Below are 22,979 nucleotides of genomic sequence, written 5' to 3' on the forward strand. Positions count from 1 at the left end.
ATTTGTAGCTTTTCATAGGTGAAAGTTTTGTAGTTTCTGAAACTAGACCTTTTAAAATCAGTATTTGTTTTGATGTCTTCATTTGTAGGGGCAGATTTTTTTTTTCACATTGTCCTAATAACTTAGCATAGAGACCTAAAATCTTCCCTGGAGCAACTGGTTGGATGATATTGAATAGATCTGCTGCAGCACTGGAAGTATGCTATTACCAATTTGGTGGCAATAGAGTTTTCTTAGAAAGAAACATGGTGACATCTAGGCTATGGGCATGGGATCAGTGCCCTCATTTGTCTTAGGTTCTCCTTCCTTCCTTCCCAGAGCATGCAAATCGTCTGTGGTTACTGACTGCACTGCTGCTAAAATCGCTACTGTTGGAGCTTAGAACGTAAAAGATGGAGGAGCCAGAAAAGCCCATTGAATTGATATGTTGTGCTGTAGACTTCAAAAATGTAAACCTCATGAGTGAGGAATGCTCACCTTTCTGGGGTTAGACATCCACTTCTAGGTGCCTCTGCTGCTGACTGTACTACCCAAACACAGAGTGATAGTCCTTCCAGCGCACAGTTCCTACCTGAATTAATGGGGCAATCAACCAAAAAAGAATTACGTTTTCCAGGTGCCTTATAGTTCCTTAGAGTATCTGTTGGCTGAGTTGCGTCTCTTGCAGTAAACCAGAGATAATATTTCTGGCGGTAAAGCTCAGCAAGAACTACGTGTGCTTCTAAAAAAAAATGATTCACTGTTTGTGTGTCAGGATATAAAGTCCTTCCTTCATTGAAATAAGGATTGATAGGGTTCAGTTGTTCTTCACATTGAGATATCATATAATAAGACAGATTTGGGGCAACAGGTTGGATTCTTTGGTCCTATGGTCAAAATAACATCCCTTACTCCTTTTGATTTAGCCTGTGTTCTTATGCCTGCTGTCAGTGTATTAAATCCCAAATTAAAAAAAAAAAAAAGATATAAGCTGATAAGGAAGTTGTGCTTTAAGGACAAATAAATTAGTGTATCAGAAAATCAAGACAGAATGATAATATCACTTTCATGTTGTCTGCAGTGTATGTGTATATGGCTGCATATTTATATTATGACAATTGCCGACACAGTTTTGAGAGAGTTGTAGCTATTTGGAAAACTTTAAGCCTCATTCTGAATTAACGTAAGTCAACATAAGGACAGCACCTAAGTATTTGCTCCATTAATTTTAGTATGCCTTGATTTCTTGTGTTTAAATATGTAGTCTTAATTTCCTGTAATAGTCTCAATTATATGCAGTTTTCTTTGCATGCACTTTTTGAAATAAAGATTAAATGGGGGAAAAATAAACTGTTCGTATTCATTAATGTTTGAAATATCCCAACAAGGGCTTAATGATAGACTTTCAAGTAAGAAGTACAAATTCTGTTAAAGTGAAATGGAAATTCATCACCTAGCTCATATGGATAATTCTGCAAATGTCAACCAAACTCACATTTTATTAATGATAATTAAATTTTGGGGAACTAAAACTCGGTAGTATGGAAAGGCTGATGAAAGTGATAGATTTTCTTCTTCACTGTCCATGTATGTTTAAGCACTCTTTCTTTTAATAGATCTGGTCAGCTTTAAGAATTTTCTGGTTTCCTTGGTCTTGACGTAACAGTTCTATAGGGACCACAGAAGCATTTACATAGACCACGTAAGCCAAGACCAGCTGGTCCTGGATTGATCTGAGGAAAGTTACTAATTTTTTTCAGTGCAAGCCAAGCTTTTTAGGGCATCAAGAGATCAAAGAAAAAAATCTGGAAAATGGAAGGAAGCATCAAGGTGGGGGAACTGTGGAACCTGCATTATTACAAGTCCCATGTGTGTGTTGGTGACATGTAGGAACTGCTCAAGCTGTGTGGTCATAACCATAGCAATGCTGATTGCCCGACACAGCTCGGGACAGGAATGTTCTCACTCAAAAATTTGGTGGTTGGAGGAGAGGAAGCAGTAAGATCTTGAACCATACCAGGATCTGCACTGTAGCATCAATCTACACTGGCTAGATGGTAGCAGTTGATGGCAGAGATGAGACATTGCAACTCTGGTTGTGCTTTAGAAGACAATATTGTTGGTGTGTGCTGTGCATAGTTAAAAGTTTTGCATTCCTAGCAGCTTTAAAATGTATTATATTTTTCTTGCCTACCCTTTCAGTTTTGCTTTGGAGAGTTTACTTCTGAATAAACGTTCAAGGCCAGGCTGGATGAGGCTCTGAGCAACCTGATCTAGTCAGGGATGTCCCTGCTCCTTGCAGGGGGGTTGGACTAGATGACCTTTGAAGGTCCCTTCCAACTCTAACCATTCTATGATTCTATGATTCTATGAAATAAGGAAAAAAAAAGACATAAGGAAAAAAGATTTTACACTGAGGGTGGTGGAACACTGGAACAGGTTGCCCAGAGAGGTGGTTGATGCCCCATCCCTGGAAACATTCAAGGCCAGGTTGGATGGGGCTCTGAGCAACCTGATCTGGTTGGAGATGTCCCTGCTCCTTGCAGGGGAGTTGGACTGGATGTGCTTTGAAGGTCCCTTCCAACCCAAACTATTCTACGATTCTAAATGTCTGGGTTTGTCTGCATCAAATGAAAAGTACCTCAGCACTACTCAAGAGAGCCCTTTGTGGCTCTGTTAGCATTGGACTTTGCTAAAAATGCTCCAAGAAGCAGCGCTGTCCTGAGACATATCAGCTCAGCAGAAGCAGAATTCATGTGACTCTTTGCATCTAAACCTGCAGGTACACCCTCAGAGCTGATGACTACACTCACCAGAGAACAAGAATAAAGCCTCAACCTCAGCACTTTGGTATGACTCAGAAAAAAAGCGTACAAAAAAAAAAAGCAGTAGGCATTCATTCCACAAAGTTCTTCCGCCAGTAGGAGTGCACTTTTTTTCTCAGTTTTAGTTTCGCTCAATATTCCTTTTATTCTTTTTCTCGAGAAACCATCATAGCTGTTGGGACCAGCTGACTTCATCGAGACACCAACAATTTGTAACCATTCAGATCATCAATATGTGCTTTTCTACTTTGCCTACTTCCTCCTGAAATACTGAAGAAGAACCAAAACCTTGATGTGCTAAAAAGCCACACTGATTTCCTTTTCCAGGGACTCAGATATGGCCAAAGAGATCAGCTGAAGTTTTTTTACAAAACTACTCATTACAGAGCCCAACAAGAGAAAATTTCAGTGGAAGAAAGATTTTTATTTTTTTTCCTCAGGAATGAATAGATGGGAGTAAAACAATCTCTTTGATTCTTGACTGGTATAGCTCAGTCTATGGTATAAGACTTTGGTGAAAGTTTTATAATTAAAGTCTTGATGTAACCTGTTCTTTCTGTGTTGTGTAAGATTTGATATAATTTTTTACAGATGTAATTTAATTCTTTGTCCTGCTGTATTACTGCCCAGACACTGAGAGCAGATGTGTGTACTTCTAGATTGTCTAAAGAGGTCTTGCATATGAATTTCAGAGGTGTTTCAGCCTAGCTATTAGTAACTAGAGAACTGTGTTTTGGTATAATTTTTACTAACAAAAAGAAGGCATTCTTTCCTGCAAATCAGAAACATACTCCTCTGAGTAATATCTGCCTTTATCTGCAGGAATAGCCTTTAGCTCACAGATGTTTCAGCTTCTATACTTGTATAGGAAACATAAGCAGCGTAGGAAATTGAAAGCCCAGCTGAGATCTTTTCTAGAAGAGCATGGCCCATATGCCCATCCTATACTAGGTCTGAATATGGCTTCCAGAAGCTTTCATTTAACTGTAATCTGAGTTTATATTACTTGAGCAGTAATCACAGTCCACAATCATCCTATGCCATAGCTGGTTTTGTACTGGTATTAATATGCTGAAAAAATGAAGAGACCTTTCTATTTTCTTCATTCCTGAAAACACCATTTTTAAGTAGCATTGTCTCAGCCCATCATTCCTTACTTGTATGTTACTATATGAAAATGGAGCACTTTACAGCGCAAGCAAGCGGGAGTTTCTGGCTGATCAGCTCCTGTTCAAAAACCTCAGTGCTAAGGAGAAGAAGAGGAGATTTGGCTTAGAGCCCAGCAGCGGAGTGATACGATCTCATGCTAATTTGGAGAGCTTATGTTAACCTGTCCTGCAGGTTATGTGGTACATTACGTGTTGATGAACTGGATGACCATAATTTATAGTCTCCTGACAATGTGACAGTGTCATGAAGAGAATGGCAAGCATATGTTACCCATTAGAAAATCCATTAAGATGGCCTGGAAGATTTTGGGGGCAGTGAAGAGATGCAAATGTCATTTTCCAAAAAAAAAAAAAGATTACTATTGCACTTTAATTTTGGAATCTCAGAACTGTAATTATTCCTCCTTTGTTTCCAATATTAAAAGGCTGCTTATTTAACCACAACGTTATTACTGATTCCTTTTGTAGAATCCCACTCAATGTGAGAGACATTGTCTACTGTACAGGAGTTTCACTGATGGATGAAGATGTATGGGAGTTCATTTGGATGAAATTTCATTCTACAACAGCAGTGTCTGAGAAGAAAATATTATTAGAAGCCTTAACTTGCAGTGATGACAGAAACTTGCTTAACAGGTACAAAAATATTATATGTCTGTATCTGACTCTTACCAATACTCATGTCAACATTTATGGATCATCACTTGAGCTTTGGTCTAAATGAAAGAACTTTGCTTTTCAAGCACAGGCGTACTGTCTATTTAAACTGTCTTATGTTTTTGCATTAATGCATATTAAAATTGACATATATTGGATTTTTTAACTTTCTATGTTCATTGTAAATGTTTGAAATCCTGTAATAGTTGCTGTTACTTTTTTGTTTGCATATCCTTTATTTAAATGTATTAATCGGTATGATCTTACTGATTTCATAAAAATGCACATGTAAAGTTCCACTCAACTTTTACTGAAATCCTTTTATATCAAGATTTTTCTGATTCATATATGTGTCCAGTCTTTGAAATAATAGAAGTAAACCACTGAACTCACTTGGAGACTTAAACAAACCATTTGGCAATGATTTTTTTTTTTTCTGAGAGTTTTCTGATGTGCGGTTGTTACATTATGTGTTAGTGAAACTAAATAGGATTTTTTTTTCCTTGTTTCTCTCACTAGGCTTTTGAATTTATCTCTCAACTCAGAAGTTGTCCTGGATCAGGATGCAATTGATGTGATAATCCACGTAGCTCGAAATCCACATGGAAGGGATCTTGCTTGGAAGTTTTTCAGAGAAAAATGGAAAATATTAAATGCTAGGTAAAATAAAAAGTTAAATTCATTTTAATTTTCTTATTTCAATGTAATTTGTGTAAGTATTGTATATGTATGTATTCATGTAAGTTCCTGAATCTAGTCCACTCTCTTTTAATTCATAAATAGAGATGTCTGTAAATATGAAATACATACATATGAGTCATAAATACATTTATTCATGGATTATCACACACATGCATAGAAACATTTATCTCTTAGCAATCATCTGTATATATCTATTACTGTATTTTCCTTGCGCTTATGATAATGAATTCTATCTATATGCCAAGCGCTGCGGTTCTAGTTTTACATAGATAAAAAAGCAGCAGTTCCCAAAGGAATTTTGTTGATTGTAAGTTGATAGAAAAAAAAAAATCTTTTCGAGCATATTAGTTTAACTGTGAAAAAAAACCACCTAACTCTTTTGGAAACATTTCCATTTTCAAAAGGATGTTAATATAGTGTCATCCCCTTTCCTCTACTCTGTTTCAGGTGAGTTTCAAGTAACAGAGGAGCAACATTTTCAATTAAAAATAGAGAGTAGGAAAGAGATGGGGTTGTTCCTTATACCTACTTCTCTTTCTCTTTGAACAAGTGCTACATGCTCCTACTCAGAAGCCTAGTCAACATTTTAAAATCCTTTTTGATGAAGATTTTGATATTGATTCAATGAATGAGAAATTTCTTTAGATTCTTTAGGGACAGCCTGAGGGTCTGCAAGATTTCACAGCAGCTCCTCTGGTACTGACAGATTAGAAGAGACCGTAACTTCACTGAGGTTCAAGTTCTTAAAGGCAGATGTCCAAGAACTCCAGACACCCCAGGCCACCCTCATGGTGTTGGCAGATATGTCAGAGAAATTATTAGAGATCTATTCCATTCTGGATTTGTGGGAAGCCATCTAGGGCACCACAGAATATTTAAAATGCTATATTTAAGATGCTGTATTTAAGCAGAAAAATCTTTGTGCCTTCATGAATTACAAGCTTACTATATGTTTCACGGCATCAAAAGAAGAGCTAAGGAAACTCAAGGACTGTGCAACTTTCCTGAAGATTCAAAGAATTGTTCATGCCATTTTGGATAATACTTTACAGTATAGTGGATTTTAGAAGAAGTTCAACTGGGAAAATAGGTTTCAGCTGGAATTGGTTTTCAAAGTTTATATTGCAGGAGCATACTTTTTGAAAGCAATTTCCAAAAAGCTTTAAGAGTCATGAAGAGTTTAAAAATTAAGAATCCTCTGCTTTTGGTGTGATTGTTTTAAGAACTAGACTTTTACACAGAGGGTGGATGGCAGACCCATTACTACCATGCAAGCCAGTGCAGTTAGTTATGCTCTGGATAGCAAATAATTTTTCAGGTTTCTCCAGGGATTTATACAGAGTTTAGGCATAAATCTATCAAAATCTGTATTACTACAAACACATATGCAGAAGTTGTACCCTGCCTTAGCAAGTACGTTCATCTGACAACCTAGCTAACATCTGTGATTTTAGAGATGGACAAGGTTAAGCAGTGTAGACAAATGGACAAGATTTATAAAACTATGCCACATGCCAAATTTTTTTATGTGTTTTAATTTTAAATAGCCTAACTTCACCTAAAATTGGGATTTTATTTATCTCACTTGCTTGAAATGCATCATTGTGTTATCTGAGTTCCTAACAATCAGCAAGTCCTCATCAAAAACCTGTTACTGCCCTTTTTAAAATGAGAAAATAACAGAGAGTCTGCCTTTTGGCTCACCATTGACTTTTTATCTACATTCAGTTTTATCTCCAAACACAAGAAGGATTATAGCAGTTGCATTTTTCTGAAAGGGATGTCCAGTTGAGTTTTTATCAATCGCCAAAGGATTCAATGCAGTGGCATGAAATAGTTCATACAAGCTGTACATATGTGGTGTATCTTGAAAATAACTTTGTTTTATAATGATAGATTAAAACGTTTTAAGAGAAACTGAAAGAGAGTGGAACACCTTGCCCCTTAAAATGTTCAGTGAAACACTGACATGATAGAATACAAAATTAGGCTTCTGATCTAAGCTTGCCACGCTAGAACATTTTAAAATACACATTTTATTTACAGAATTATAGTTTAAGTATACTCTGTCCCGAGGCATCTTTTTTCTACAATTACAATTTATTATTTAATTTTATTTAAAATTAAAATAATTTTTACAAAATGTTAATTTAATAAGGTGGTATCTTAATGGTATTTTCCGTGCAATTTATTATAAAAGGTGTTGACATTTGAGACAGTTATGTGAAATAGCTGAAGGTGATTAAAGTATACTGTAAGACTATTTTCTCTAACTTTAAAACACAGCATGTCAAAGAGTTAGAATGACAACAGAATATTGTTATCTCTTTGTACTTTTACAAGGTACTTGTATTCACATTGTCCAGAAGATACTAATGTATAAAATCTTTAAAATCCCCCAATATCCCATTTACAAAGGTGACTTAGAAATTGAGGTGCCTAACAAGTCTTTTGTAAGAAATCCATAGGACTAAGACTGCTAAAATTCTGAAAAAGATAGTTGAAAATGCTATGTTTGAATTCCTGTTAGCTGAGCATGCCCCATTTTGGCTCGTAAATCATATTCATTGTGTGTTCACGTGTGTGTCTGTGCGTGAAAATTTAATCCAACAGCTGCCTATAAGAATTCCTTCATTCTCAAGTGCTGAATCGTTTGTCAGCGTTTGGGAATTTGACAATATTTGGGAAGCCATTTACATCTGTCCAAAATAAATGGACTATGCTGCCTCTCAAGTTGAGTTCGTACAAGTGCAAAGCCTGTTCAAATGTGAGGCACTGGAGCTTCACATTCCCAGAATTAAAGGAGCAGGTGGAGAGCCTGTGACTCCGGGATGTTTCCCAGAACCTCAGGCATGTAAGGTCTTGGCTCTGCAGTGCTGTTGTCTTTCCTGTGAAGGGTGGAAAGACTGATACTTGCAAGACCAAACACTTTCTATTTATTCTTTTGTTTCACACCTGCAAAATACTATTCGGGGAGGTGGCTTTTCTAGAATTTTTGCCAGCAGAGCCTGTTTAGAAATTCCAGTTAGTGGCTGACCAAGTATGCATAATAGGCAATAATCAGCACTGGTATTCATGAAGGTATCATTTTCAGTGGAAGGAATTCTGCTACTTCTTGTTTGCACTGTGGCTACAGTACAGACTGCAAGAAAAATAAAACCCCTGCAGTGGTTTTTATGAGGTTGCTTCTGTAAAGTGGATTGGTAACCTTGTCAAAAGACCCCATCAAGAGGAGCTTCCAATTTTCCAAGCAGTCAATTATTAGACTAAGCTGAGACTGTAATAATAAAGGGCTTTGTTAGAAAGCCTAAACGTGCTTAAAGGACCATGAAAATCCATACTTCCCATAGGAGGCGTTTGCCTCTGGATGTCTGTATATGTCAGTGTGACTGAGGTTTTGGAAAAAGAGATGTACTTGCTGAAATATCTGTGAATAATTCAGTTATTAGTGGTCAGGGAGTAGGATTTTTGATACCTATAACTGTGTTTCCCCTCACAGAAGCTCAAAGTAGCAAGCAACACAGTGTACACCTTCCCTGAAACAGAATCTTCTCAAAGGAAACCCAGTTCTCTTCCCTCTCCCTCTTTCTATCCCTTTCCCTGGGGCTATCCCTCTCCCTTTCTCTTTCTTTCTCCCTTTTGAAAGAACTGTGGGTTACAGTACCTAAGCATTTAAGGTAATTAATTTAGGATTAATAGAAGCAGAGCAGAAAGCTGTGATTGTGCTAGTTAATTTCACTTTGAATTTTTAATTCCTCCTCTAAGTCAGTTTGTAAAAGTGGAGTATGAACTGAATTGTTCCCCCGGATAAACGTAATTGCAGTGAAGTCTATTGGTATTACTTACACATGTCTGACAGGAGAGCTGGATTCCCTATCTTAAAAACAGTCATGTTCAGATTAGCTAGATACTGCTTTGGATGTATGTGCAGATAAAGATAAGGATAACTATTTGTCAAGTGCCTTTTGCTATGCTGAATGACATGTAGCTGGAATAAAAGACTTGCTTTCAATTTCCAGTGGAATTACATGCTTCATACTAGAGATTTTGGAGAAAAAAAAACCCAAAAAACTAACATGAAATGCAAAACTTTGTGAGTGATCTTATAAGTGGTATAGATGCCTCATTTAGGGGTGTCGTAGTTCAGCCCCGATCGGGACCAGACTACGCAGTCTGTCTCTCGCTCCCCCCACCCTCCGAGAGAACAGGGGGAGATGATATAAGAAAAATGGCTCAAGGTTTGAGATAAGGACGGGGAGAAATCCTTAAAGGTACCGTCACGGGCAAAACAGACTCGACTTGGGGAAAACTATTCATTTATTTCTAAAACTAGCAGGAGAATGAGACAGGGAACAAGATAACCTCCCCCCACCCCTCCCTCTTCCCGGGCTTAACATTATCTCTACTACCTTCCCCTCCCGAGCGGCACGGGGGGGAAAAGGGAATGGGGGTCGCGGTCAGTTCATCACGCGTTGTTTTACGCCGCTGTATCATCGTCGGGGGAAGAACTCCTCGCATTCCTCCTCTGCTCCAGCGTGGGGTCCCTCCCACGGGCCACAGTCCTTCGTGAAACTGCTCCGGCGTGGGTCATCTCTTCCACGGGGTGCAGTCCCTCTAGAACAGCTGTCCCAGCGGGCCCTCCACGGGCCACAGCCTCCTTCAGGCCTCCACCTGCTCCGGCGTGGGGTCCTCCACGGGCTGCAGGTGGATCTCTGCTCCTCTGTGGACCTCCATGGGCTGCAGGGGGACAACCCGCTCCACCATGGTCTTCACCACGAGTTGCAGAGGAATCTTGGCCAGAAGCCATATTACTCCTCCCCCTCCTTCTTCACTGACCTTGGCGTCTGCAGCTGTTCCTCACAACAGGCTGGCAGACGCCTCTCAGGATCCTTTTTACATCTTATTCACTTCTCATCTCCTCTCCACTTCTTGCAGCCAGGCCGGGCTGAGTTGGGCCCAGTCGGCTGCCCGGCGGGAGGCCAGAGGGTGAGGCCTGCAAGGCCCACAAGGCTCGCGCCTCCCCCTCTCTGCCCCCCGCTCAGCTGTGTCACATCTTCTCCTCCTCTTTTTCCTGTTTTCCCCTACTTAAATACGTTATCGCAGAGGCGTTATCATGGGACATTCTGCTACCAATTGGCTCGGCCTTGGCCAGCAGCGGGTCCGCCCTAGGCCCGGCTGAGTCCACTGAACAAAGGGGAGCGACTTCTAGCAGTTTCCTACAGAAGCTACCACCTTAGGCCCCCCCTCACTAACAAAACCAGAACAAGGGGATTGAAGAAAACTTGTGGAAAAGTAAGTGGAACAGCAGGATTTGAATGGCCAGTTTCAAAGCAACTACCCGCAGAAGGTTATTGCTGATTGCCATTGGATATCCTACCCCGTTATACATTGGCATTTAAATATTCCTTCCCCAGCTTTCAAATTTTCATTCCAAGTTGGTTCTTTGAAGATGCTGCATCATGGCCCAGGGGATTATTTTAGCAGTATTATTCCCGATCAGTATTACTTATTTTAATGATCAGGTACTGAAACAAGAGAATTTGATTCAGTTCACTTATTTGGAGGCTATTTGTAATGTAGATGAGGTGGATGAAATCAAAATGCAGAGAAGGCTGCAGCACTTCAAAAAGTCCGTTCTAATGGTACAGCTAGAAGGGTTCCTCAGAATATTTCTCCATAGCTGCTCCTCCGCTCCTTCTTTGGCACCTGTATTTTGAGCTGCTTGGTGTCATTACATGGAAAGCTGTTTTGTTAAGCATGAAGTGTTGTTCTGGCTTGGTCCTCTTTTCCTCTGGAGCTCTCGTCTGCAGCTGTGCTTAAGCCCATTCTGCTTACTAGCATCTGACTAAAAGTTAGCTATAAATAGCTCAGCCTAGAAGAAGGTCTCAGTCCAGCTCCAATTCCAGTGCTGTTCCCTTGGATCTCGAGAGTCGGCCCCATGTCATCTCCCTAACTTACAGAAGACTACTTTCTAATTTTCCTCTGGCCTGGCACTTGCACTAACTCTTTGTACATCTTCTTTTTGCCCTTGCAGGTACGGTGAAGCATTATTTATGAATTCAAAGCTTATCAGTGGGGTCACAGAATTCCTCAATACCGAAGAAGAGCTAAGAGAGGTAATTTTTAAATTACTTTTGGCATGAGAGGCTGTATTTGTTGTAAGCAGGGAGCAGAGCAGGAGCAATAAGGTGTTGGTTGTGTGGGAACTCTGGTTGCTCAGCTGTGCAGGATGAGCATGAGGAGCAGAATCCAAAGGCACTTGAGTGGTTAGAGGTTATGTCAGGAGGTGAATAGTGTGGGCACTTCTCTGTGCTTGGCTGGATATGTGGGTTTGTTTTTTTTCTCTTGGCTATTACTTGACAAACTAAAGAGTAGATCTTTCTATCCACATTAGTTTATGCTGCAGAAGGCAGCCCTAAAAAACTCAGTGTTGAAAGTAGAAGCTGCCAGTGCCTTCTCTGTTTTTCTTTTGCCTACAGTATTTCCATGTGAGAAAAGCTGTTAACCTGATATTCTGGCCAAATAACACCACAGTAATTTGTTCTAAATGCTAAGTACTTCTTATTTAGATTGCAAACATTTCTCATTTTAACTTAACATCTGCCCTGACTGAGGTGGTTTTGCAGTTGTGTCATTCTCTGCTTATCAGCTGCTTGACATTACCCCAAATGGATCAAATGGTTCTTATGCAGCATAATCACCATTAATTGAACTCTGATTCCGCTATGGTATTTTGTGCCCAGCCACTTGTGTGCACTCAAGTCTAGTGGCCTCAGGAACTTAGGGAAGAGCTGCAGCTGGTTTCCTCAAAACTACCCAAGTGGGAAGGACATTGCTGGCCACATTTGAGTTATCTGCACTGCAAAAAGGAAGCTTTCTGTACTCTTAGTTTCCACCTCCATGATAGCATTGGCAGGCTGCTGGTTTATACTTCCCCTAAAATAAACCTACCATGTAAACATTTTGGTATAAAAAATAAAGAAATCAGGTAAGGGCTGATTTTGGGAGTTCCCAGGTCCCTCCCATGCTTTTAGCTGTGATGGGAATGACATAGTTGCAGGATCAGCCTTTTCAGTTTTGAGCCAATGTACAAAGAGATGTTGTTGGAAGTTAGATTTAAATAAACAAGGTGAATTTGGTGTCACCGGGAAACAAAAATTAACTAGTTATAAATAAGTGTTGCTAAAACTACCTAATCTTATACAAGTCAACTTAACCAGCAACCTACTGTGCAGATCAGCCTTGCAGTTCTCACTTAAAAAGAGCAGTAATTCAAAGCACACCAGTGCCATCAGCTATAATAATGCGGGTGACAGTTTCATAATTTGAGTATACACAAAAGCAGAGCAGGGGTCTTTTCAGTCTGCTAAAAAGAGATAAAACTTTTCTCATAAGGGAAGGAATCTGTTTCAGGCATTTAAAGACCATCATATGAGTGCCCACTTGCTATTTTGCCATTCTCTTCACACTGTAACTATCCCTTCCTTTTCTGAACAAACAACCTGTATTTTATCATCAAAAAGGTTGTGCAAATCAAAATGAAATAAATTTGTTATGAAGCCTGATAAAACCAAAGGGCATCAGGGCTGCCTTCGGCTGATATTTGCATATAAACCTGAATTAGAAGCATTTCCTGCGCTCCCAGTTTGGTTTCTTAGGTAGAAATAAAAGTTTAGAGCAGCGCAGCTGTCTGCGCAGTGCAGCAGCTGGGCTACAGGAGAGAAGGAGGTAATGATATTAATGTGATCTGGCACTGACATGTCAATATCTTCCAGTGCAATTTGAAGTAATTACATCACATGTAATTGACACTCTGCTGTCTTATTACATTTCCTATTAAATCTTTCTACACAGGACTACACTTACTTCAACAGTGATTGTGGAAGTTTGTCCTAAATGCCTGACTTGTTTGTGTGCACTAGAAATATTTTCTTTCTTTAATTCCTGCAAGCTTTACCTGTTAACTTGTATTTCCAGCTAAAGAACTTTATAAAAAGTTATGAAGAGCGAGCTGCTGCCTCTTTCTCTCGTGCCGTGGAAACAGTGGAAGCCAATGTTCGGTGGCAGAGGCTTTATAAGGAAGAACTATTCCAGTGGCTAAGAAAGTCCTTGACACACTAATCTGACTTTCCAGCTGGCCATTTAACATGAAGCTCTGCAAGAGGAAGAGGAGACATTTCAGAAGTGTTCAACATTAAAATAATGAAGACAAGATCAGATTGCATAGAGAAGGTTTTTTTTTTTCCTTATTTTTTAATTCTGGGGTTTTTTTTTTATACACTGGACTCTCATGATATTATCAAGAGGCTTTTCAGAAGAGAAGATCATGAATGCTTGTGAAATCCAGTCCTCAGTGTACACAACCAAACATGATATTAAGTGATGCATGTAAATGTTGAAGGAAAGCAGACAAAAAACCCTTCAAAGACTCTTTTTTGCATGCTTGTACCGTCCCCGTGTATTCTAGCATGCTTATGTATAACAACGACATTTTTTATGTGAGTTCAGTTACGTCAAAGATGGGCATTATACAAAGCACAAAGACTATCTATGACAATCAGGGTTGCAATGAACAGAAGGAAAGGAAGGAAAAGGAAATGCAGAAGGCTTTCAACCTGGGGCAGTATGAGATGTAAAGTCAGCTTTCCCACTAGCTGCCAATTAGTCTACCATCAGATGGTCTCTTAATGATTACAAAGAAGGCAGATGAATTTTTCTGAGTTGCCAGTTGTATCTGCAGTCTCCATATTCCGTATTTAAATAAGCGGCATATAGAGAGAGAGAAGAAGGGAGGAGGAGAGAAAATGAGAATGAGAGGGAAGGACTTAATCCATGCATTATAATTACATATATTTATTCACTGCTGATCAGTGGAACAGTGTAGTTTTATCTGTGAATGTATGCAGTGTTGGAGGGGAGCTTGCATTGACTGCACAGATTCCGTGAACCAGCTGTTCTCAGCAATTTTGCAAGGCAGTGGTATTCACGATGGGTCACCCAACCTGGGAGTAGTAAGTTATGCAGCTGATAGTGCACAAGTATTAAATAAATGCAAGATTCAAATGGAAATTAGCAAAAAGGGAGAATATATTGCATGCAAAGACATAAAATTACCCAAGAGGGCTGTCTTGCATGTAGTAGACCAGCCTTTGTAGTGATTTATTGTGATAGACAGGTCAGATTCTCTCTGTGGGCAAACATGTTTACAAATACTGGATGCAGTATTTATGCTAATTTAGAAAAGTGAAATATGGAGAAAGAGAGGGATTTGTGTGTGTTAATTTGTACTGGCTAATACCGAGAACACTGTTTTCTTTCTATTTCCTTGTATTTCACATAGGCTGTTCAAGATGAGTGATGATTTTCATAATCATGTTTGTTTCCTTTTTCTCAATCCTTAATCTGAAAGATCAGTGATGCAGTGCAACTGCTATTTGTACAATGACTATCTGCACTGTTGGTGCTAAATGTTGAGGATAAAACTGATGGGGACCAAATACTGTCCTGTATCTGCACTTTGGAGGGAAAAAATCTACAAAACTACGCAGAGTTTTCAGGAGGCAGATTGCAGCAGCTTCAGATGGAGAATGTAGATGTATGACAGTGTTTCTTTCACCCACCCCAGCCTATTATAACCATCTGACCACATCGTGGCCCTGTACGTGGAGAACATGTGGCCAGCTAAAGTAGAGAACAGCCATTTTATCTGGTTGTTTCCTTCACAAGGCGTGGAAATTACCAACACGCTTTACGGTTGCAGTTGCTTATCCTCAGTGAGTTGTGAATTGAAATGTTAGTGCAAAAAGAATGAAACCCAAGCATCTTCAGATATTATCAGATTTGTTTGGAGACAGTATTACTTTCTCCACTCTCCTTCCCATGATAGCCTGCTCCTCAAGAACTGCTAGACACATCCCATAACTAGGCTGTTGTACCCATCTTGAGCCTGTCATTTTATGTCTTTTACTGTGCAGAGGATGCTGTTTGTAGATTGGGTGCATGAAATCCTGGTGTGGCCATTTGCTCCACTGTTTGGTGCTGTGTAGCACCACGTGTTAGCTTGACCACATATAACCAAAAGGAGAGGGAATCCTGCACTCTTATACTGTTAACTCTTTGCCTTATAGTAAGCTCTAAACCTTTGTGCTGTGTTGCAATGCTAGTGAACCTAATGCCCAGAGACATTTTCATCTCCAATTTGAGTGAAATCCTCCTCCTCTTATGTATTTTACCTACCTCACAGGGGTGTTGTGAGGCTTGACTAATGTTAGCAAAGCACTTGAATATCCTCTGATGAAAGGCACTTAAAAGTGCAAAGTATTATTTTGTGTGGTTGACCAAACTCAACCTCGATGCCAGTATGTAGCGTCACATTTTTAATTTCTACTGAACAAAATCACATGCAGATTTGTTAGAACAAAAAAGCGAGCCAAATATTATTTAATATAACCTCTACCCTGTAATGAAGGCCAAAATGATGATATCCAAAGAGTGCAGAAAACCAAGCCTTCAAACGTGAATTGCTTTGAGGATTTCAGAGAAAAGAAGTGTGTGTAATGGTCTGTCCCTTTGCAATTTTATTCAAAATTATCTTTGATAACTTTTCTTTTTCAGCACCACAGATTAGACCACATACCTCCAGGATGCATGTAGAATTTTCTGGTCTTTCCACTGATAAAGGGCAGGCTAACAATATGTTCCAAAGTCAAAAGTTTATTTCAGCCTCTGTATTCTACACAGTACACAGAAATTTCCGCTGTTGCTCATCTGAATCCAAGTTCTTGCACATTTAGCTGGTGTTGGATGTAAATTAGTATTTTAGTGGCCTTGAGCAACTGGTCTACCACAGATATCAGGCCCTAAATGTATCTATTATACGTACCTACTGATGTAATGTTTATAATTGTTGTGTTCTAGTAATGTTGGTATTACTGCTATAGCTAAGGTTGAGCTGGCTTTCCATTATAATTCCCTATTCTTTTATTTTTTATATTTTGTATTTTGCTGTTTCAACTGAATCGAGATTAAATTTAAATGGATTAAATCCAACAAAACTACAGCTGTTTTCTACAATATTCAACCCCCCTGCATTTAATGTTATGTCTTTAGAAACTTTTTTTAATAAGAAGTTCCACACAGCTGTGTGTTAAAGAATTGGTGATACCTCATGGAAAACTCTAATACAGTCTGCTTAGAAAAATCTGTTTATCTTATTTATTTTATTTCTCCTTTACCAGTCCTTTTCTTCCTTTGTCCTTGTCTAAAGATGGGCCTCATTTTTATAATTTGCATTGTGATTAGGAAGCCAAATACCCCAAATTTTTCAGCATTTTCACTCTAGGATTTAATTTTGTCCTTTCTAGTGAGAGGAGATGCAGCAAAATATGAATCCAGTGTGGACATGGACATGGACCTCACCCAGGCCCTGGGCACTATTATATAGAGATTTGATGAGGCCTGTAACTCTAATCAGCCTTTATATAATTCAGGATCCTTTGCAGTTATTAATTGATATAGTTTACTAAATCATATACGAAGACATATGAATAGACAGGATTTTATGCCAGCATAAAAATATAACTATTGTAAACATACCTATTGTATTTTTATAATATTGGTCCACTATAAAAATCTAAGCCTATTACTTTGTAGCTGGTAGAGTTATTCATGTGTCCACTTCTAATAGCTGTTAAAATGATAGTAGCTACTAATTGTGACTAGGGCAGAACACTGTGAAAACATTTTTCTGAAATGAAATGTCACTTCTGCTATTACTGGGAGTACTTGGACATTGATTTTGATGAAAAAAACTTCATACGTCCTTAGGTACATCCACATTTGTGACCTTTGATGATCTTTTCACTGAATATAGCAGGAATTCTGATACTGTGTTGGAAACTGAAGATGGATTTTGTGTCACTTTTTGGCTCTTGTGGATATTTCACTGAGCTTCAGAGTGTCAAAGGAAATATCTCCACTGATGCAGAAGGGTGCTTTCGCAGAAAAGATCCTGAACCATACAATTAAATCCGTAGTAGTAAAGAATAAAAAAAGGAAAATTATATATATATATTTATGTGAAAAATCATCCATAGAGATAATTTTCCCATAAAATGTCAGTAAGATTGGTTTTTTGGATAGAATAAAGTGAAGCCAATATTTGTAGGTCGGGGTACCTTTGTTTAGATACCTGCATAATAAGGTTTTGGTTTTCCACATGATACTGAAGTCAATTAAAATAGACTTTGAATCACATGTGCAACTTTCTTTTTGAGGAAAAGGGATGTGGCCTTGAAAACTGTTTGTGTGCATGATCAACTTACCACCACTTCTATTCTGAGTAAGCAGGGTTTATAGCCACAGTGTCAGTATCAGCATGAAGGAGCAGAAGGACCATCCTGCTTCTGAGCAGCCTGAGTAGAGGCTGTTGGATGGAGCAGTCCAAAAACTGCTGGCTGCATCATCCACTGCTGCTGCCAGCCCACCTGGGTCAGGAATGCAGCTGGGAACCACTGAAGTGCAGAGAGGCTCCATCCAGGTTTCTCTCAGCTAGATGGGAAGAACCAGAAGGTCCCTTTGCCTGTTATGGGTGATCTTCAGAGATTAGTGTCATTGCCTTGTGTGGGCAGGGAACAAGGAGAGCCTGCATTGCACAGGAGAACCTACATCTCTGAGCTCTGGTCACCCCAACCATTAACTGAAATATTTGTAAAGGTCTAAAATATTGAAATAGAAGTTCTTCATAACTAATTTCAAATGGTTAAAAATATTTTGATTTTTCAGTGTGTAAGAACACAGGCAGTCTTTTCCTTTATGATATTTTTGTTACTGTTGAAAATGTGCCATGAGTTTCTAACAGAGTTTGGAAGGTTTAATAGTAGTAATAGTACTCACTGTATACTAATGCCATACAAATTAGTAGTAATAATAGTCACAGTAGTCACCGTATACTAATACCATAAAAAAATTTCAGATGGCTGTGCAAACTTGTATGACACTAGCATCTTTTTGCATACAAAACTGTAAAAAATTGGCTACTTTTTGTTTCTCATGTGGCATTGGAAACTTCTGCCTATCTTAAAACCAATAGTGAAACCCAGTGAAACCACTCTGACTTGAACAAGTAGTCCATGCTGACATGAGTAATTTAGTCTTCAATGAGAAGGAAGGGGAGAAGAGGACTATGTTTAAGGATTTTTCACCAAAGTAAGGCCACATGCCCTAGTTGGTGCAGAATTTTAAAATCAAGTATATTTGGAAGAAGCTAGTTGAACTTAACTCCATCTTTTGTCTTTATGCTGACAGTGGATAGTAGCTCAACCTCAGAATACCCCCACGTGATAATGCGTTTGAGGTTGGATTTTTTAAAACAGGTGTGGAGCTGTTTTCATGGAGGTGTGTTTTTGGAGAATCACCCACAAGAGCAAGTGCTGTGGGTCAGACCCAGTGTCCTTTCTCAGAAAAACTGCCTTTATATCTGACTGATCTGTAACTAGTGAAGTAAGCGTGACTTTGCCAAGCAGCATTTCTGAATGCTTTGCTTATTTTAAGTGCACTGTTTCCTAAGAATGTCAAAGCGATGTTGGTAGAGAACACAGATACAAGCAGCATTGTGAGAGAAGAGGGGACAGTACTGCAGTCACAAGCCAGGAGGCTTTAGCCAGAGTGCCCCAACGTTTCCTGGACAGCATCGCTTGGATTTGCCTGATGAGGATAGCCTTGGTACCACGGATGAGGCTAAGAGCCAAGATGCAGTCTCAGTTCTCTGCAGGGTGTTTCAGTCCACTTAATATGTTCATTTCTGTAATTTCAAAATAACCTGTAGCCAAACTGACAACACGTGTGTGGCTGCAGAGCCTCTGTTGGTGCACGGTGAGGTAGATCCATTGAAGTGACTGATGTGAATTGCAGCTGAGGATCTAACCCATTGCTTTCAGAACAGCCCCCTGAGGTGATGTCTGGGCTGGTGTACAGAATGTTTCACATATTTGTATCTATGTTTCAGTAGCATATATTGGATGACAAATGTTTTTGTTTTCCTTTTCCTTTTTTTTTTAGAATAATACTTTGCAATCAGTTCAAATGTGATAAAGCTTTATAATATGTTTGGAGAACTGCAGAATACTGTACTGTGAAGAGTGTGGCTGCTACCCTCTCTTTTTCCTGCAAATAGTAGATTTCAGCAGAGATGGACTTCCCTGGACTTAGACACTCTGTGAAAAAAATATTCTGACAGTTTCTAATGGAAATATCATTGTAATTACTGTATAACTACCCTGTACAAAGACAGCTTTATTATACGTGAAAATGTAATTTTGCTATGATATTTTTATGTTTGAGGGGACGATAGGCTTTAGTGTGCGTAAGACATGTAGCCTTATAAAAACAGAGATTGTAGCTCCCTGTTTGATGTTTTTCTGAAAGGTGTTCAGTTGCTCTGTTTTTGCAGAAGATAAACATAAACCAGTTCCCTGAAGTGATCTATTCCACCACACACATGTCAATGACATAAATGGATCATACTATTGAAAATAAAGGCTTGATAAATTCCAGTATATTCCCAAGAGACTCCACATGTAAGATCTTTTGACATCTTAAGAAGAAAGAAGTCTTGCAACTATTAATGCTGGCTATAATGGATGAGTCCCTCTATTAAGTCTGTCTCAGCCTTAGATTAATTCTGGATACTGTAATTAGAAGGACATATTTTTCCATCACTTCTCAAATCTGTACTCTTTGGAATTCAGTTCTTTGTCAAGTAAGAGGTGGATCTGGCTCAGTTTAGATACAGTTCACCAATGGTTTCACACAAAGGAGTGTTTCCAAGATCAGAATCCCATTTTCATTTAAAGGATCATTGCATAATGTCACAGTTCTCTATGTACCATATATTCATGCATGTATAGGTTCTAATTCTGGACCATTTTGCTTTGACAAAGCTTTCATTGGGTATTTGTGTTTACAGGTGTTACTCAAAAGTTTCACGTCGGCAAAGCAGTTGGATATAGGCAGGGTGTGAGGCTGTCTTGACCACAACTCCACCATGTAAATAGGCATGGAGGCAGTCCCACTGATTTCTGTGGGATTAATCAAGTGGTTCAAATTATGTATCAAATCATGCATCTGGCTGAAACAGTCTTTCTGGAAAGTGATTTAGATTGAAACCTTTCTGCACAGGTTTCAGGTGCAGGATACGGTGATATGTTTTTGGTGAATTTAAAATCACAACTTACTTCATCTAGAGCCAGCTACTCTTTTCTCTTTTCTGTTTTTTTTTGTTTTGTTTTACAGAAAAGCATATATTTTGCATATAGAGGGGAGGAACTAATTGATTCTCAGTATATCTAAAAATGCCAAATTTAACAAGGTTCTTCATTTGTTGTTTGAAGCATCCTAGGATTTGGGAATAGAAGCAGAATTATTCTTACGATGTTACTTAATGAATACAGAATAATCAATGTAAGCCATTAGCCAAATAAAATATATGAATTTCTGTTACAGTTTACCCGAAAAGTGTTTTTCTATAATATGCCTTTAAAAATGACTCCATAAATATGGGACCACTATATGTTCAACATAAAATTTTTATTCCACTCTAACTAAGGACTGACTAAATGGATTTTTTTTTTAATGAGAAACTTTATCTTCTGTATTTTAAGCAGAACAAATTTGAATTTTGTCTCTGATAATAAAATTTTGTATAGTAATGTGTAATTCATCACTGTCTTAATTTTCTGATGTGGAGACATGGCTAAGATAAATAATACCCAGCCATTTGATTATGTTCCCATTTCAGTTGAGATAACAGTTTAATAATGCTGAATATATACACTGAGGTTTTACAATGAAAAACATGCAAGAAAAAGTATTTTTTGACATGAGGAATTTTTCAAAACACATTAAAATGCTAGGACTAGTAGAAAGCATAGATCCACAGAAAATATAAAATTTGGGCTTGGAAGTACTCTTAAGCACTCCAAGACTGAGACTGGAATAGAGAGCAGTCTGTCTTTTGTGCTTTTCTAGTTATGTAAATTTTGAATAAGCAAAAAAGATCTTTTTATTGGTAAAAGTTATTTCAACTGGAATGCAGTTCAAATGACTTTTTAATAGAGTCCTTGAATTCAAGCTATTATTTTCCTTTTTTGAAGAACAGTTTTCAGTAACAATGAGATGTGAAATATGTGCAATTATTTACCCATTGGATACAATCATGTTCCCGCTGAAGTCAATTGGAGCTTTGACATTGACATCACTGGGAGTAAAAGCCAACCCTGTATTTTTCAAAATATACCTTTCAATGCCAGAACGTCTTTTTTCTTTAACAATAAAGATGTTTTCTTCTGTAGTGCACATCTTAGTCTACTGAAAAGCTGATTTTGCAAAGCGCAACAGGCAGCATTGATGCTTTGAGCACAGGTAAGCAGAGTGGGGCCTAAATGAGTGCGTTTATAGTACCTTGCCATTAAACACTTCACTGTGCTACCCTGGGGCTAGAATTTTGACCATCCTATATGCGTGTGTCAACAGAGTATGGAGACATACCCCTCATACCTCTTTTTCCTGAGTTAAGGTGTGGGGCGGAATTCTGGAGGCCCAAGGAGGTGGCTTGGGGCCCAGTAAAGAGCTTTTGCACATATAGAGGGGATGCTGGTATGAGCATGAACTATGAAAGGTTTAGGATGTACTGACTCCAAAAGGGGCCTCGTCCTTCCCTTTTCTACTGCATATACCTCTCCAGGAGTGTTGAAACATCCGAGGCAAAGTACATGGCCACCTTGGAAGCATCCCTGGGAGAAAAGGCAGAACGTGAGGAGGGAGAAACGGCACTTCCCTCTGAAGTCCCGGTGGCAGCACACCTCCTAATCAAACACCAAAAAGAACACGCTTGTTTCTTCCCCGCTGGGGCCACTGCAATCAGCAGCGCTTCAGTTGGTGGCTGAGCTGCTTTCAAGCTGAACATTTTCATACAAGACCAAATGAAGAGCTGTTTATTTGCTCTCAGCTCAGTGTGTTCAGTAAGAGCAGAACTTTAAAGGCATTCTTTTGATTTGAAAGCTCCACGGCTGAGCTGGAGGGAGTAGGAGGGAAAGAAGTTAGAGTCTTTGGTTTGTAAATTGACTTAGGAGTATTTGCTATCTTAATAACAGAAAATATTTTTTTCTTCTGTCTAAATCTCTGCTTCCTCCCATTGCTAGTAAAAACTATTTAGCTTCCTTTAAGCTGCACCTTCAGCATAGAAGCCACCATGAAGAATCTCATTGAAATCCAAAGCGCTCTGACTCCTGCATACTGTAAGGACCAAGACCTCAGGAGTGGAGAGAAACAATTCAGTGAGCTGGTGACAATGTTGGCTTTTCTGAGAATCACACACACAAACCCCATGTTAGAGAAATAGTATTGAGAACAATATATTTGATGGCTGAGTGTGTTATGGATGGGGTGGAAAAATGAGCACAAAGATAGTTGTCAGAAAAATGTAATGAAGGTAAGGGTGAAATGGTGTGAAATAATGAGGATGTGCTTGGGAAATTAAAGCCTCATTATGCTGAAACTTAGTCTTTGAGTTAGCAGCCACATCTACTGTGGCCAAAATCTAATTAAAGTAAACAGAAATTGCTGTTTAAAAGGAGGCACCCTACTAGTG

At 38.9% G+C, this 22,979-nt stretch overlaps 1 protein-coding gene across 1 annotated transcript in view; it reads left to right on the top strand.

Annotated features, from left to right (window-relative positions):
• The window catches only part of TRHDE (thyrotropin releasing hormone degrading enzyme), a 212,520-nt gene extending 199,067 nt beyond the window's left edge, over positions 1–13,453 (top strand). The window contains exons 16-19 of the mRNA XM_086740041.1: positions 4,442–4,609; positions 5,150–5,290; positions 11,367–11,448; positions 13,310–13,453. Of these exons, the coding sequence (XP_086596167.1) occupies positions 4,442–4,609; positions 5,150–5,290; positions 11,367–11,448; positions 13,310–13,453 (535 nt within the window). The remainder of the gene's footprint in view (positions 1–4,441; positions 4,610–5,149; positions 5,291–11,366; positions 11,449–13,309) is intronic.
• Positions 13,454–22,979: the final 9,526 nt, after the last annotated feature.

The sequence above is a fragment of the Chlamydotis macqueenii genome, chromosome 1 (assembly GCF_036417535.1).
Source record: "Chlamydotis macqueenii isolate bChlMac1 chromosome 1, bChlMac1.mat, whole genome shotgun sequence".
Lineage (NCBI taxonomy): Eukaryota > Metazoa > Chordata > Aves > Otidiformes > Otididae > Chlamydotis > Chlamydotis macqueenii.